General features: G+C 42.8%; 1 protein-coding gene across 2 annotated transcripts in view; it reads left to right on the forward strand.

Annotated features, from left to right (window-relative positions):
- The window catches only part of LOC106583035 (succinate--CoA ligase [GDP-forming] subunit beta, mitochondrial), a 132,239-nt gene that overhangs the window by 27,787 nt on the left and 88,265 nt on the right, over window positions 1–16,187 (forward strand). For both annotated transcript variants that reach the window (XM_014166792.3, XM_014166793.3), the window contains exon 2: window positions 13,839–13,980. In XM_014166792.3, the coding sequence (XP_014022267.1) occupies window positions 13,839–13,980 (142 nt within the window). The remainder of the gene's footprint in view (window positions 1–13,838; window positions 13,981–16,187) is intronic.

Genomic DNA, 16,187 nt, shown 5'->3' on the forward strand with positions numbered 1-16,187 from the left:
TAAGCATGCTGCAAGGAGGCATGAGGACTGCAGACGTGGCCAGGGCAAGAAATCGCAATGTCCGTACTAAGACGCCTAAGACAGCGCTACAGGGAGACAGGACGGACAGCTGATCGTCCTCGCAGTGGCAGACCATGTGTAACAAAACCTGCACAGAATCAGTACATCCGACCATCACACCTGCGGGACAGGTACAGGATGGCAACAACAACTGCCCGAGTTACACCAGGAACGTGCAATCCCTCCATCAGTGCTCAGACTGTCCGCAGTAGGCTGAGAGAGGCTGGACTGAGGGCTTGTAGGCCTGTTCTAAGGCAGGTCCTTGCCCAACATCACCGGCAACAATGTCGCCTATGGGCACAAACCCACCATTGCTGGACCAGACAGGACTGGCAAAAAGTGCTCTTCACTGACGAGTCGCGTTTTTTTTCTCACCAGGGGTGATGGTCGGATTCGCGTTTATCGTCGAAGGAATGAGCGTTACACAGAGGCCTGTACGGGATCGAGGTGGAGGGTCCGTCATGGTCTGGGGCGGTGTGTCACAGCATCGGACTGACCTTGTTGTCATTGCAGGCAATCTCAACGCTGTGCGTTACAGGGAAGACATCCTCCTCCCTCACGTGGTACACTTCCTGCAGGCTCATCCTGACATGACCCTCCAGCATGACAATGCCACCACGCACAGAACGAGCAGTATGGCTGATTTCCTGCAAGACAGGAATGTCAGTGTTCTGCCATGGCCATCAAAGAGCCCAGATCTCAATCCTATTGAGCACGTCTGGGACCTGTTGGATCGGAGTCCATGAGGAGGAGATGCACTGCAGTACTTAATGCAGCTGGTGGCCACACCAGATACTGACTGTTACTTTTGATTTTGACCCCCACTGATTGTTCAGGGACACATTATTCCATTTCTGTTAGTCACATGTCTGTAGAACTTGTTCAGTTTATGTCTCAGTGGTTGAATCTTATGTTAATACAAATATTTACACATGTTAAGTTTGCTGAAAATAAACGCAGTTGACAGTGAGAGGACATTTATTTTTTTGCTGAGTTTATCTTCTTCTTGTATAACAGTACGAGAAATAATTATGTTCTGAACTGCTAATAAGTGTTGTGTTTCAACACTGCTATTTAGTAGCCAGTAGGTGTAAGCCAGCAGGGGTGTAAAAGGGTCTATGCTAAAATCCTGCGCTCTGAATGTGATACTTATTTGTGACTCACCACCTGGATTTGGTCTTATGTATCAACATTTGAAATTGTGTAGAGACTCAGAGTTACAAAATGGTATATCATACACTGCATTTGAGGAACAATGGGAAAGTAATTATGCTTTGAAAGTTGATTAACCTTGTAAACTGACTTTTGAGGAAATGGCTTTTGAATGTTTTGGTATCTAGTGTAGAGCTGTCTTCTTTGTCTACACCCATTCAGCATTGTTCACACCCACTTAAGCCCCACCCATCTCGTTTCGCTCTCAGAGCGTTCAGAGCGCACACTTGATGCTCTGGCCGATTTATGTTTACCTCTGGATAACATGAAAACAGCCTAACCAGCTCAGCTGGCAACAATTGCATTACTCTTTTTTGCCGACGTTTTCTGACACCGGTCATATTCAACGGGAGTTGTACACTTTAGCTTAAGACATGTAGCTAGATAAGCAATGAACCTAGCTAGGTAAACAACGTGTAAGATGACACACATCGCATAATGTTAGCTAACAAGCCAACCAGCTAACGTTAGCTCGTTAAACAACAATGAATATAGTGCCAAATCATGTCGTTACTAACCTGCATGAATCTGCTGGGGGCTAAGCGACCTGGTTCAATGTTAGCTAGCTAACATTAGGCTCTATCTAGCAAAGCAAATGGTTCTGGGATACGAATAATAACGTCATACACGTTAGCTAGCTTTCTAGACTATCTTACCCGTATACATCATCATGCATGATGGACGCGTCTCCCTGTCACGGATGCCATGCCACGGTTGCCCTTAGTTTGAAGATGTAATCCGGAGACAGGTGTTTTTTCCATGTCTTTAGCTATCATACTCTTAATTCCACTGATTTTCAAAACTCGATCCTCCAGAAGGTGGAGAGCAACACTTATACAGCTCCACTACAGAATACATTTTTTTTTTTAAAGCTGCGTTCGACAGGATTACCAACACAGACTGACCAGCTCAAATAGACAGAAGCCTTCTATATGGCAGACCAATCCGAACTCCTCATTATCTCAACCAATCATGACTAGTGGGAAGGTTGCTTACTTTTTCTGAGGCTTAACCAACAAGGCTTGAAATTGAACAATTGTATTTGTATTTATAGATGGCATACCAGTTTGTTATCAAGGCACATGAAAGTTCACATGTTCCAGAAGGCATTTCTGCCAAAAAAAGAATTTTCATAAAAAAACAACAACAAAAAACATTCAAATGGCTCTTCTGTAAAGTCGTGACTTGCGACATATGCCTACTTTCCTGAAACGGGTCAATTTTTTTTAGCTGATACAGAATAAAGAAATCCCAGGATATGGTCAGATGATTAGTTAGCTTTATTCAGATTGCCAAATATTTTTCCAAAAGCAATTGGACTTGGTATGATGTGGGTCTTTACCGTCTTATGTGGACAGTGGCTTCACTCCTGCTCGTTTAGTGCTCTCTCTACATCACTTTTCCAAATGCTTTTTCCAAAATGACTTCGGTCAAATATACATTTCTACCAAAATACAAATATAAAGTGATATGTCGTATTGGGACTTTTAGTTGGAATAAAATAATAATAAATATCAGAATGTTTAACAGCAACCTAATTCTGAAATCTTCCCTTTAAAGCTGTAACTTTTGGACAACCTGACTAAATTCACGTAGAAATGGGAGTTATGGATCTGTCATTCACATTGATAGCGAGTCTAAGAAGCAGTATATCTGTTCTAATGTGTGCTATTTCTATGCATTCTGTTCTAATGTGTGCTATTTCTATGCGTTCTGTTCTTAAGTTTTGTTTTGCCATCTTTTTCCTTTTGATTTTGTACACCAGCTTCAAACAGCTGAAAATAAAAATGCTATTTCCTACACTATATTTAATGGTTTAGTCACAAACTGAAATTAGGCAAACTATTAGAATTTTAGCAACAAGGAAATGGCGGAGTGATTTCTGCATAGTGCACCTCTTAATGTAAAAAGGCTTCTCTTTGTCTTGAAGTGCTTTGCGCTGACATTTTGTGATCACTAGCTAAATGTCAAGATCGTAGCTGGAAGCACAACTCTCTCAAAATGTTGTGGTGCTACAGTGTCTCTCATTGGTACTTTTTTTTATCTTGCTTGAACTTGGTGGCATTAGAACGTTGCGGCCCCGCCCAACCGCGGGGAAAACAACTTGTGCTTACCTAGGTTACTTCATTGGCTCACAGCAACAACAAAAAAAATGTTGGTTTGCTTGCTATAGTCAATTACAAAACGATACTGAACAAAAATATAAATGCAACATGCAACAATTTCAAAGATTTTACGTAAATCAGTCAATTGAAATAAATGTATTTGGCCCTAATCTAAGCATTTCACATTACTGGGAATACAGATATCGATCTGTTGGTAACAGGTACCTTTAAAAAAATAAGTAGGGGCCTGAATCAGAAAACAAGTCAGTATCTGGTGTGACCACCATTTGCCTCCATGCAGCGTGACACATTGGCTTCATGTAAAGTTGATCAAGCTGTTGATTGTGGCCTTCTCTGAAGTTGCTTGATATTGGCGGGAAGTGGAACACAATTTTGTGCACGTCTATTCAGAGCATCCCAAACATCCTCAATGGGTGACTTGTCTGGTGAGAATGCAGGCCATGGAAGAACTGGAACATTTTCAGCTTCCAGAAATTGCTCACAGATCATTGTGACATGGGACCCTGTATTATCATGCTGAAACATGAGGTGATGGCGGGGGATGAATGTCGCAATAATGGGGCTCAGGAGCTCATCACTGTGTCTCTTTGCATTCAAATTGACATTGATAACATGCAGTTGTGTTTGTTGTCCATAGCTTATGCCTGCCCATACCATAACCCCACCTCTACCGCGGGGCACTCTATTCACAACGTTGACATCAGCAAACCGCTTGCCCACACGACACCATACACCTGGTCTGCTGTTGTGAGGCTGGTTGGACGTACTGCCAAATTCTCTAAAACAACGTTGGAGGCTGCCTAAGGTAGAGAAATGAATAATAAAAATGGCAACATCACTGGTGGACATTCCTGCAGTCAGCATGCCAATTGCATGCCAGCAATGTGGATTTGTTTTCTTTGAAACAAAACCCTACATTTCCAAATTCATGTTTCTCAATTCTGATTAGCCTAAACTTAAATGATCCAATACTGTCTTCCAGTATAAAAAAAACCATATAAGAAGCCCTAGTCACTGCTATATGGTTTTGTGTCAATGTTTATACATGTGAAGTTCCTTGTCACTGCCTGGGTATATCATATTGAGTAAAAACAGAGGCAAGAGCGCTAAATGTGTTCACTGATGCATACCCTCCCAGGTTAAGTCTCTCCAGCTCTAATTTCCAGTAACAGAGTTATGGCCTTTCATGTTTTATGAATTCACCACTCAGTAACATTGTCCTTTTTTCATTTTCACAATGACAATGAATGAGACTGGATCCCCTAGTGCTTTTTTCTCCTTTTCTTCTTCTGTTTCCAAGGCCTATTCATAAAAAAATGGTCTGTGTAGGCCTACTTTCTCTTTTTCTACCTCAGTGGATAGATGTGTGTGTGTGTGCATTTGATCTATGTGAGGGGAGTAGTGTATGCATGTGATGTGTTTGTGCCCTAAATGTGAGTTTATTTTGCCTCTCACTCAAACCCTTGTCATTTTTTTTGTCTTATGTTGCACCTACCCCATATTTTCCAGGAATATTCTTAACATGTTACTGAATATATCCTGAGTATTTTCAGATGTCATTATCAACAAAGTACAGTAAATGTAAAGCACATGAAATCAACCGTGTAATGTTTGGATTCAGTCTTCTCAGGTTAACTGTTGTGTCCAACTTTAGTCAAAAATGTTCCCATTATCTCCAAACTGTTCCCTTTTCAATTGCTACCATGCTTATGCATTTCATATTTCTTCTGTAAGATGCATTTCAATTTAGCCCTATCCATATAGGCAAATTCCCATGAGTGTAGGGTTAATAGCACTGGGTAGGTAGTCTCCAGAGCGCTAATGAAGATAATTACTGTAGAACGAGTGTCTCTGGGGAGGGCAGCCTCCTGCCAGCCACCCCTTACTGCTATCTCTCTCCTGGTGCAGGCCTGCAGTGCATGCACAACTCAATACCCTAGCCACGCTAGCTTCTCCGTCATGTGTGTACTAGCAAGCGATGTAGCAAGCTAGGTAGTGCTAGGTATCAACAGCCAATCTTGTACGGTCTGGAAGCTATAGTGAGTGTTGATTAGTGCACAGCGATATCGCAGAGTATGCATAAAGTTCAGCATTCCCCAAAGTAGGTCCCACACTGTTCCCGCTCCCTCGCCGCTGCTCGCATCGGCCAATGGTCCTCCCACACGCTCCAATGTTTCAACGTTCCCAATGTGCTCTGTGGATCTCGGCCGTTAATCTTGAGTTAGTAATGACTTAACCTTGACTCAGCAGTGACTTGACTTCGCTGTGACTTTTCCATGACTTACAGCACTTTACTGCTAAAAGAGTCAAACAGGAAATTAAATAAAATGAAAGAGAATCCTGTGAAAGTACATACTGTATGTGCCTGAAAATACTGTCAAATGGGAATGGCAAGCAAACTATGGAAATGCAATTTAAACGACAATCACCATGTTTTCTCTCTCGCTACGGCTTCAAGATTTCAAATGTTGGCACTGTAGTACTTCCTATGACAAATCACACACTAATCATGCATCCCAGCATGTTGTCCCTTTTGCGGTGAAAGAAACACAAATAACTGCATTTAGGCAGAGAGAACAGGCAATGGGATAAAAGGGCTATTTGTGAGAGTGAAAGTGTGGCTTTAGACCTTCCTTGGTATAACCGTGGTTATGCAGACCGGTATGTGGGTGTTAGTGTACTGGGGAATAAAGTGCTGTGGGGGTGTCTCACTCCTCTATTGTTTGGTGCAAGCTAACTGTCAGCGCCTGGAGGGACTCCGCCAGCCTCACTTCCTATTCAGCAGCTGTTATTTCGGGATCTTTTTCTCCCTCTTTGGTGGGAGAGACTAGCCATCCCTAATCGCTCTGAAGTGTGTTTTCTGCTCCCCCTCTCCAACTGTTCGCCAGGTACACGACAGCTGCTTTATTTATGCTGGTGTTTTTCAAGTTGCCTGGAATTAAAAGGAGTAACAAAATAACTTTTTCCTCCTCGGCAGACTTTGTCAGAGCTTGTCAAGTCAGATTTACTATTGAGCGCCACTGGTTTTATTACCCCAAACTCATGCTAGCCTGTTAATGATCTACTCACAGATGTGAGAGCTCTCAAGGCAATGTTGGATCTGAAATGCAACCCATTCCATCCTAAAGATGTCTCCTTTCTGTTGAGTCCTCAGAGACCCAACACCACTTCTCCTTTTACTATGTTATTATTTTAAGAGGCAGGTGTTATTATGCTGAAACACTGTAGTCTAGTTCTTTCTGCAGACTTCATAACACTCAGCGTGTACACTAGGGCTGTGAATTGCCAGGAACCAATACAATATCACAATACTTAGACAAGGTGCTGATACAATATGTATTGGGATTCCATACTGTATGTATTGCGATTCGACACTGTGATTTAAAAAATAATGATTTATTACGATTCGATGTTCCAAACATATTGCTCACTACATGTCTGCTAGAGTGAGACGAGAGGGAATGAGAAAACGAGTTTTGATCAGTCATGGAAATAAAGTGCTGGAAAATAAATGTTCTCCTTACTTATTTTTTTAATTAAGATGGAGAACAAGCTATGAAAAACAAATACTGGAGTTTTGGTGCAGGCACAGCCGACGAGCTCAAAAATATATTGTGGTATTGTCAAAAATAATATTGCGATATCTCGTAAAACATATCCTGACTATGTAGCCTAACTGTATAGATTTTTTTTCTCCAGAATGTTATGAAGAGTGATCAGATGAATTGCAATTAATTGCAAAGTCCCTCTTTGCCATGCAAATGAACTGAATCCCCCAAAAAACATTTCCACTGCATTTCAGCCCTGCCACAAAAGGACCAGATGACATCATGTCAGTGATTCTCTCATTAACACAGGTGTGAATGTTGACGAGGACAAGGCTGGAGATAACTCTGTCATGCTGATTTGAGTTCGAATAACAGACTGGAAGCTTCAAAAGGAGGGTGGTGCTTGGAATCATTGTTCTTCCTCTGTCAACCATGCTTACCTGCAAGGAAACACGTGCCGTCATCATTGCTTTGCACAAAAAGGGCTTCACAGGCAAGGATATTGCTGCCAGTAAGATTGCACCTAAATCAACCATTTATCGGATCATCAAGAACTTCAAGGAGAGCGGTTCAATTGTTGTGAAAAAGGCTTCAGCGCGCCCAAGAAAGTTCAGCAAGCGCCAGGACCATCTCCTAAAGTTGATTCAGCTGCGGGATAAGGGCACCACCAGTACAGAGCTTGCTCAGGAATGGCAGCAGGCAGGTGTGAGTGCATCTGCACGCACAGTGAGGCAAAGCCTTTTGGAGGATGGCCTGGTGTCAAGAAGGGCAGCAAAGAAGCCACATCAGGGACAGACTGATATTCTACAAAAGGTACAGGGATTGGACTGCTGAGGACTGGGGTAAAGTCATTTTCTCTGATGAATCCCCTTTCCGATTGTTTGGGGCATCCGGAAAAAAGCTTGTCCGGAGAAGACAAGGTGAGCGCTACCATCAGTCCTGTGTCATGCCAACAGTAAAGCATCCTGACACCATTCATGTGTGGGGTTGCTTCTCTCCAAGGATGTGGCCCAGAAGTTAATTGACAGCATGCCAGGGTAGATTGCAGAGGTCTTGAAAAAGAAGGGTCAACACTACAAATATTGACTCTTTGCATCAACTTCATGTAATTGTCAATAAAAGCCTTTGACACTTTATGAAATGCTTGTAATTATACTTCAGTATTTTATAGTAACATCTGACAAAAATATCTAAAGACACTGAAGAAGCAAACTTTGTGAAAATGTATTTGTTTCATTCTCAAAACTTTTGGCCACGACTATGTATTGAAGTTCAGGTGAGATATTATTTAAAATGGCACTCTCACATCTGAACTTCAACACACACACACACACACACAGCTAGTGTTCAGAGTTTAGACTACAAGGTGACTAAGAGGAGGGAAGTCCATGGAGTCCCAGAGAACCTCACACTTAGTGCCAATAAGTAAAGGACAGGGAACTTGTTTCTGTTTGCCTCATGGAGCTTTGGAACATGTTCCGCTAAAGTGAAGTGGACATGAGAGAGAGAGAATGCAATGTGTTACCTTTTTAAACAAGGACATAGGTCAGACACTCACAACACCCAACTCACCCACTAACACGCAACACTGCCTCCACTCACTTATAACATGCAACACCTAACACTACTAGATGAGGAACAAACCATCAGACTGAATACTGGTTGTTGCTGTGTTTCTAAAAAAGACCCCAGAGAAGTTTCACGAGAGGGTCAGCTCTGAGCTCAGTCTGTGGCTTTGAATAACTTAAGCGTGGGTAAATGCATTGCCCAAAGTAGGGCAACAGAAGGGTTTTGAATGGAAGCAGTGGACGCGAAAAGCAATTCATATTACATCTGGTGCCCTGCCATTGAACTGTGTTATACTCCAGTTAGACAGACTGTCTGGCCATCATGAATGTAGGATGGAGCCAGTGTGCCACTGCCATAGGGACTGATGTAATTTTGTTTCACCCTAGAACTTCTCAGACACCCCCTTCAAAGAAAGAAAACAGGCCTACTTGTGGAACACGATTCCTTCCAGGCAGAGCCACAGGACCCGCATATGCCCCTCATTATTCAGTGTTGTAAGGGAGACTAACCAGCATACTGTAGTAGGCCTAGGCCGCTTCCTATGGAAGCTGGGTGTTTCTGCTCTAATGAAGTCTCCAGTGCGCCTTACCTGGAAGGGGGTAGCAGTGAACAATGCATGCAATACAATACTACGCCATCAAAAAAAGACTCATGTTACTCTTAAAGCTCCCAATGCAGTCAAAAATGAGTTTTTATTTTTCCTGTGGTTTATATATCTTTCCACACTAAAAAGTTGGAATAATACTGTGAAATTCTGAAGGTGTGATGATGATGATGATGATGCTGTTTTAGTGTAAGAGCTGTTTGAAAAGACGGCCTGAAATATCAGCCTTGGTGGGAGGAAGTTTTGGCCATCCATGGTAACATCACCATGCGGTGAATTAGTTAATAGACCAATAAGAAAGAGATTCAAACCTCTCTGCCAATAGCAGCACATTTTCAGTATCCCCCTCCTGACTTAGACCACTCCCAGACAGTCCTAGCAAAATTCTTGCTTTAGAAATTGCCCTTCGACTAAGAAGCTATTTTTGTTTTCAATTAAAATGGTCAGAAATAAACAATCACAGTAAGGTACTTAATTGTTACGCAGAAATGATTTGATATTGAGATGAAAATGGCTGCATTGGACCTTTTTTTTGACATGATTCATGCTTTAGAAAGTAATTTGGTCTGTGCACAAGCTACTTCTCATGAATGCACATACTATTTTCTTCATAAACTACTGAAAACAAATTGAATGGATGACCAGAAAGGTAGATTTGAACACATTGATTTAAATAAGTATTACTACGGGCTATTGTTGCACATTTTGGGGAATATTCAGCGGTGGAAACTTTCCATGGGAATTAACGGGAATATATGGAAATTAACAGAAATGTATGCAAATGAATGTTAATATCATTTAAATGTAGATTTTTTTTTTTTTGCATTGGAAATATTTACCATATCATATGGAGACAGTAGTAGACATAATTGCGAATTGATTAAATCCTTCCAATAGAAATAATAAAAAAAAAAGATTTAGTTTAATTGAATGAGTTCACTCTTCACATGGTATGATTTCACTGAACAAAAGGGAATATTGAATGATCCCAATGATCCATCGCATCTCCCAAAAACGTTTTCAATGATAGTCTAGAAACTAAAGGGGAAAGAGCCTCAGATCCACAAAGTCCCTTCCACCAGGTGGCTGATGAGATATGTTGGCACAACTGTCATATTGCATATCCATCCCAAACTTCTTGCTTGGAAGTGTACTTCGCCAGACTGCCAAGAACCTTGCCCTCATCCAGGCCAAGGTGGCAAGACACAGTAGAGATGACACCATAGACCTTGTTGATCTCTGCACCAGACAGGATGCTCTTGCCAGCATACTTGGGGTCCAACATGTACGCTGCGGCGTGTATGGGCTTCAGGCAGAGGTCTTCACACTTTTTGTATTTCAGAACTGCAGTTTCCTCTGCTTGAAGCAATATTGAAGAGGGCAGGGCAGTACGGAATTCTTCTCTTACATGTGCAAGCAGAGTCTGAACATCAGACAGGATGGCATTGTCTCCCTCAGTCCGTGCGATGGCTACTGCTATAGGTTTCAGGCTGCTTACCACTCTCTCCCAAAATACATCATCCAGGAGGATCCTCTTGATGGGGCTGTCCATATCGGCAGACTGTGATATGGCCATTTCTTGGAGAGACTCCTTCCCCTCCAAGAGGCTGTCCAACATGATGACAACACCACCCCAACGGGTGTTGCTGGGCAGCTTCAATGTGGTGCTCTTATTTTTCTCACTTTGCTTGGTGAGGTAGATTGCTGCTATAACTTGATGACTCTTCACATACCTAACCATTTCCTTGGCTCTCTTGTAGAGTGTATCCATTGTTTTCAGTGCCATGATGTCATTTGAGGAGCAGATTCCATGTATGAGCAGCACAGCCAATGGGTGTGATGTGAGGGTAGGACTCCTCCATTTTAGACCAAGCAGCCTTCATGTTCACAGCATTGTCTGTCACTAGTGCAAATACCTTCTGTGGTCCAACGTCATTGATGACTGCCTTCAGCTCATCTGCAATGTAGAGACCGGTGTGTCTGTTGTCCCTTGTGTCTGTGCTCTTGTAGAATACTGGTGGAGATGATGTGTTAATTATTGCACACAAACATTCGACCACCCATCAGAGATGATTGCAATGCAATCTGCTTTCTCTGATTTGCTTGACCTTCACTTGAACTCTGCATCCAGCAAGTGAGTAGATAAAGCATGTCTGGTTGGAGGGGTGTATGCTGGGCGAAGAACATTCAGAAATCTCTTCCAATACACATTGCCTGTGAGCATCAGAGGTGAACCAGTTGCATACACAGCTCGAGCAAGACATTCATCAGCATTTCTCTGACTACGTTCCTCCATTGAGTCAAAAAATCCTCTGATTCCAGGAGGACCATGAGTTGTTGCTATCGATAAGGTGTCTGATTCAAAATTTTCACCGCGCATAGAAGTAGAGGTACTTTTGTCAGAGGTTGCTTGTTGTGAGGGAACTTTATGCACTTGGCCAGATTCTGTATCTTTGTTGCATTCTTGTCATATGTATTTGCACAGTATTTGCAAATGTACACAGCTATTCCTTCTACATTAGCTGCAGTGAAATGTCTCCACACATCAGATAGTGCCCTTGGCATTTTCCTGTAAAGATTAGAAAAAAATGAGTAAAGAAACAACAAATACAATTCCATGTACAGATAAATAGTTAAGCAGTTAGATTAAACAACTCCTTTGTAAATTAAATGTTTTAAAATGAAACATGTATGGAAACAGGTGAATTAACATTCCTCAGTTAGCAGGCTCAAGCAAGGTAAAACCCACATGGTAGCAAAAACTAACTAGCAGAAATGTTTAACAAGTTAGAAATGATTTAAACACATTTTGCTGTAGGCTACTATTTACTAGTTAACAAAAAATATTGTATGTCATATCAAATATATTCACCCCACCCAGTATTGTAATCAAAACTTACCAGAAAGCATGTAGTCCTTGGCTCCTACAGTGTAGTAGTGTGGGCTCAGTACCATATCATTATTGTGCAAGACCTTGTGATGGAAGAATGCACTGTGCATGCAGAGGGTTGCAATTCCATTGAATTGGGGATAGTTTAACCGAAATATGCCACAAGACCTAGAATTGCCTTATGTTTAACCCACAAAAAAGGTTCACTGTTATAAACTAACTTTTTTGTTGAATTTAAGCAAAATTCCCGGGCTTAATTGCCCATGGAAATTTCCTGGAAAGTTTCCGACCCTTTGCAACCCTACTGTGGGCTAAGTTATTGATGTTCACACTGTGTCATGCAGCCTACTGTAGATATGTTTTATAGGAAGTGTAGGTTTGACCTTGTTGCCTTGCTTCCCCTTTGAGGTTAAGCAGGGTCAGAGTTCCTCCCTTTAGTTAGTCGTGGATGCCGTCGAGATGGCCTAGTGCTCTCAGCCATCTCCTCTCTCCTCTTCTCATGAATGATGGAGAGGCTCCCAGGCAGCTCTGTTTGAGAGTCAGTGCTTGGCCTTGTCAGACCCCTCGCACCACTAAGTCAGATGGCAGCAGCCCCTCCCCTTCCACTCCTCATCTGCATCAGCCTTCAGTCAACCCTTCCTTGTCAGGATTCATTTTTTAAAGGATGTCTGAAATATGGCTTGTTTGATCATCCCCTCAGACTTTGTTACACTTGAGGAGGCCTTCATTATTCATCAGCGGGGCTTGTAGTGGATCACGACGGGATTACGCCTGCTGGAGTCACACACACGTTCTTAAGCAGGGATGGAATAAGAAAGGAGAAATTAATTATCATTTGCAAAATGCATTATCATGATGTGGCAAGTGACACTTTGCTTCTTGAAAGCACAATATCTTGAAAACTTGACTGCTGACATGCAAAACATTTTGGGGCTCTATCAACAGTGGACTAATGGGGGGGGGGGATGCCAAAATATAGTTTATTAGTAGATTTTACCTTTAAGTCTTGGAAATGCTGCACATTTATTTTTTTATATTTTTTTTTAGCATTCTGAATTTCCGTTACGGCAATGGCTTTGTTTTCCTTAACAATGTTAGACAGACTGCAGTCAGGGTAATGTGCCCATCTGACAACACTGAGGGCGTTTAACCTTAACACAGGTGTCTCACAGTAAAACCCAACGTCTGTTTAATAGTGCCAACAGCTGGAGCTGACAGCCTAGCTGCATCTGCTGACTGAGCAAACAGTTTGAACACATCCTAGGCCTGTCTACCGGTCTCATTATGGGGTATGGAGAGGCAGGGGAAAGGGAAAAGGGAGGCAGAAAGGGTGGAGAGATGGAAAGGGAATGAAGGCCCTCTGGAGAAGTGAACATACGTAAGGCTTAATCAGACACGCCTGCACTTCAGGTATGGTTATTCCTCTAACTGAGAGTCAGTCAAACCTTGATAAACGTTTGGGCATATTGATAATTCCTAAACATCACCAGATGTTGAAACAGCGGCTTGTGCAGTGCAAAGTCATCTTTGCATGTAGGCCTAATTTAAAACAGAAATCTTAGGCTGTCACTAACGATACTCCTCACAGAAAACCTGTGCCTGTTTAGTCATATTCTTAGTAGTATGCTTCCTTTCAGGGGAACAGAAAACCAAGTTTAATCTCTCATGGCCTCAACTGCTGTGCTCCCTAATGTTGGATTCCTTCTAGCTTCCTAGTGTTTAGCTAATTACGTCTTCAGTTAAATATTTGGTTACTTTTAACAAAACATTTCAGCAATTCTCTCTTTGTCTCTGTCTCTCCCTCTTTCTCTCTGTCTCCCTCTCTGCAGTGTGCACGGGTGAGTTCCAGGCGATGGCTGAACCTGCAGGAGTATCAGAGCAAGAAGCTGATGCAGGAGAGTGGGGTGACAGTCCAGCGCTTCTACGTGGCTGACAATGCCCCCGACGCCCTGCAGGCTGCCAAGAGACTCGGTGAGTGGACATCACACTAACACTTAGGCCTAGTCTACACTAAAACTGCAGTCTACTGCAACACTGGGTGTCATTCAGACTAAAACCATGACAATATGCTCTAGGGCTACACAGGGCCAAGGTTGCAGGATTGGCATTAATCAAACATGGTATAGAGTGTAACGCAAATAAAATCTTTGTAGATTCTGGTGTCTCTATACTGCGGTTTGTTTGAGGAGCATCCTGACACTGTCGTCGCTCTGTTTACGTAGCAATCCCCAGACCCAGACGTGCAAACTGCTGTGGTTAATCTTGGCTGAAGTGTTATCAAGTTTAATTGTGTGTGTGTGAGGTTTGTTTGGGAGCAGGGCCCATGTTCCTTGCGCTCAGTGATCATACAGGCTCAATTCTCGTCACCCCACTCAACCATACTAATTATTTTCACGCACGCACTCTCTTCAGTTTCACTTTCACTTCTTCTCGCTCTCTCTGTCTGTCTTTCTGTATTAATAACATTTTATTACACACACACACGTTATTCTATCCTCGTGGGGACCTCAAATTAATTTCCCTTCAAAATCATATTTTCCCTAACCCTTACCATAGCCCTAACCTTAACTGGAACCCTAAACCTTACTCCTAGAAGAACCAACCAACACACACACACACACACACACACACACACACACACACACACACACACACACACACACACACACACTCTCATATTTTTAATTCAGTGTCCTTGTTGTGGACAGCCATCTCTAGCACATTGTTATTGGCCAGTGAGATGTTGGGCACTAAGGGCCTGCCTGGGGAGTTCTCAATGTCTTGGCGGTGATGCGAGCCAAGATAAACGGAGGAGGAGGAGGTGTAATATCTCTGTGACAGTCCCAGTTGTGCTCTCTTTCACTCAGCGTTGAGAGAAGGGGACATGCAGTTGGACGGGGCCCAGATATTGAGCCCTCAGCAGACCTCTACTCTGCCCAGACCCTTTGGCTGCTGTAATCTCTGCTTATCTCAACCAACACAATGGGCTTTGCTGCTGTCCTGTAGTGTCCATGTTCACTGCTCTATACTGCTCTATACTGCTCTATACTGCTCTATACTGCTCTATACTGCTCTGTCTGTCTGTGTCTGTCTGTGTCTGTCTGTGTCTGTCTGTGTCTGTCTGTCTGTCTGTGTCTGTCTGTGTCTGTCTGTGTCTGTCTGTCTTCAGCATGCTTCAGATCGCATTCTCCCTTTAAAAGACCTTCACTTGAAAAACAAGAAAAAAGCTGTTTAGTACTGTTTAGTACAATTTTTTTGCTGAAGAGATCTTAGTCACGCAATTATACATTCAACTAAGATGTTTGGTGCAGTATTATTCAATGAAAAAATGTGCATGAAAATGAGTCGTCTCTTGTTGAATGACAACAAAGACCAATCCCCGGTGAAAGAGCGTAGATTTTGGCTCTGAACTTCGGCTTGCCGCCAGAACAATTTTTTTTTGTGTGCCCCGAACCGCAGAAAAAAACCCTCACCGAACTCCATAACGAACAAAAATGTCATCATAATATATGCACAAACAGCAGCATCACTGGGAGTGGACGTGACCAAGCGAAACTCAAATGCATTTCTCGCTCGTGCACGCACACACACACACACACACACACTCTTTCTCACTCCCCAATATACTCCCCTCTGTCGGGCTCACTTACCCATAAAGCAGTGTACCTGACAGCTCAATTGGAGCTGTGGTATCTGGAGGTCCACTCCTGTACAGTAGAGCTGTGCTCTCGGAGGTGGATGGTGATTGATTGTGCCATTACCACTTAGGAGAAATAACGTAGGGGCTTTTCCACTTAGATCTTCAGCAGCAACTACTTTTAAAAGATTCAGGCAGCGGTTATGGCTTTCTGACGTTGTGTCATAACGTGCCACATCCATGTTTTTGAGCGAGGGGGACGAACATTTAGTGTAACAAACACAGATGGGCCAACCATAACTAGCCAATCGGTCACGTAAAGTAGACACATTTATTGGGAACCTCACTGGGACTGCTGAGTACTGGATGACTATGGCACCTCTCTCTCATTTTCCAGAGGGCCACTCTGTGTGACTGACTGACACTGACTCCCGCCTGCCTGCTCAGAGCTAATGATCCAGCAGCACCTGTCCCAAACACAGCCCTGTGTGGAGGGCGCAGGGAGGAGGGCTGTACATTTAAAAAAATCCCCCTGCACCGT

Source organism: Salmo salar, chromosome 22 (genome assembly GCF_965601325.2).
Source record: "Salmo salar chromosome 22, fSalSal1, whole genome shotgun sequence".
Classification (NCBI taxonomy): Eukaryota; Metazoa; Chordata; class Actinopteri; order Salmoniformes; family Salmonidae; genus Salmo; species Salmo salar.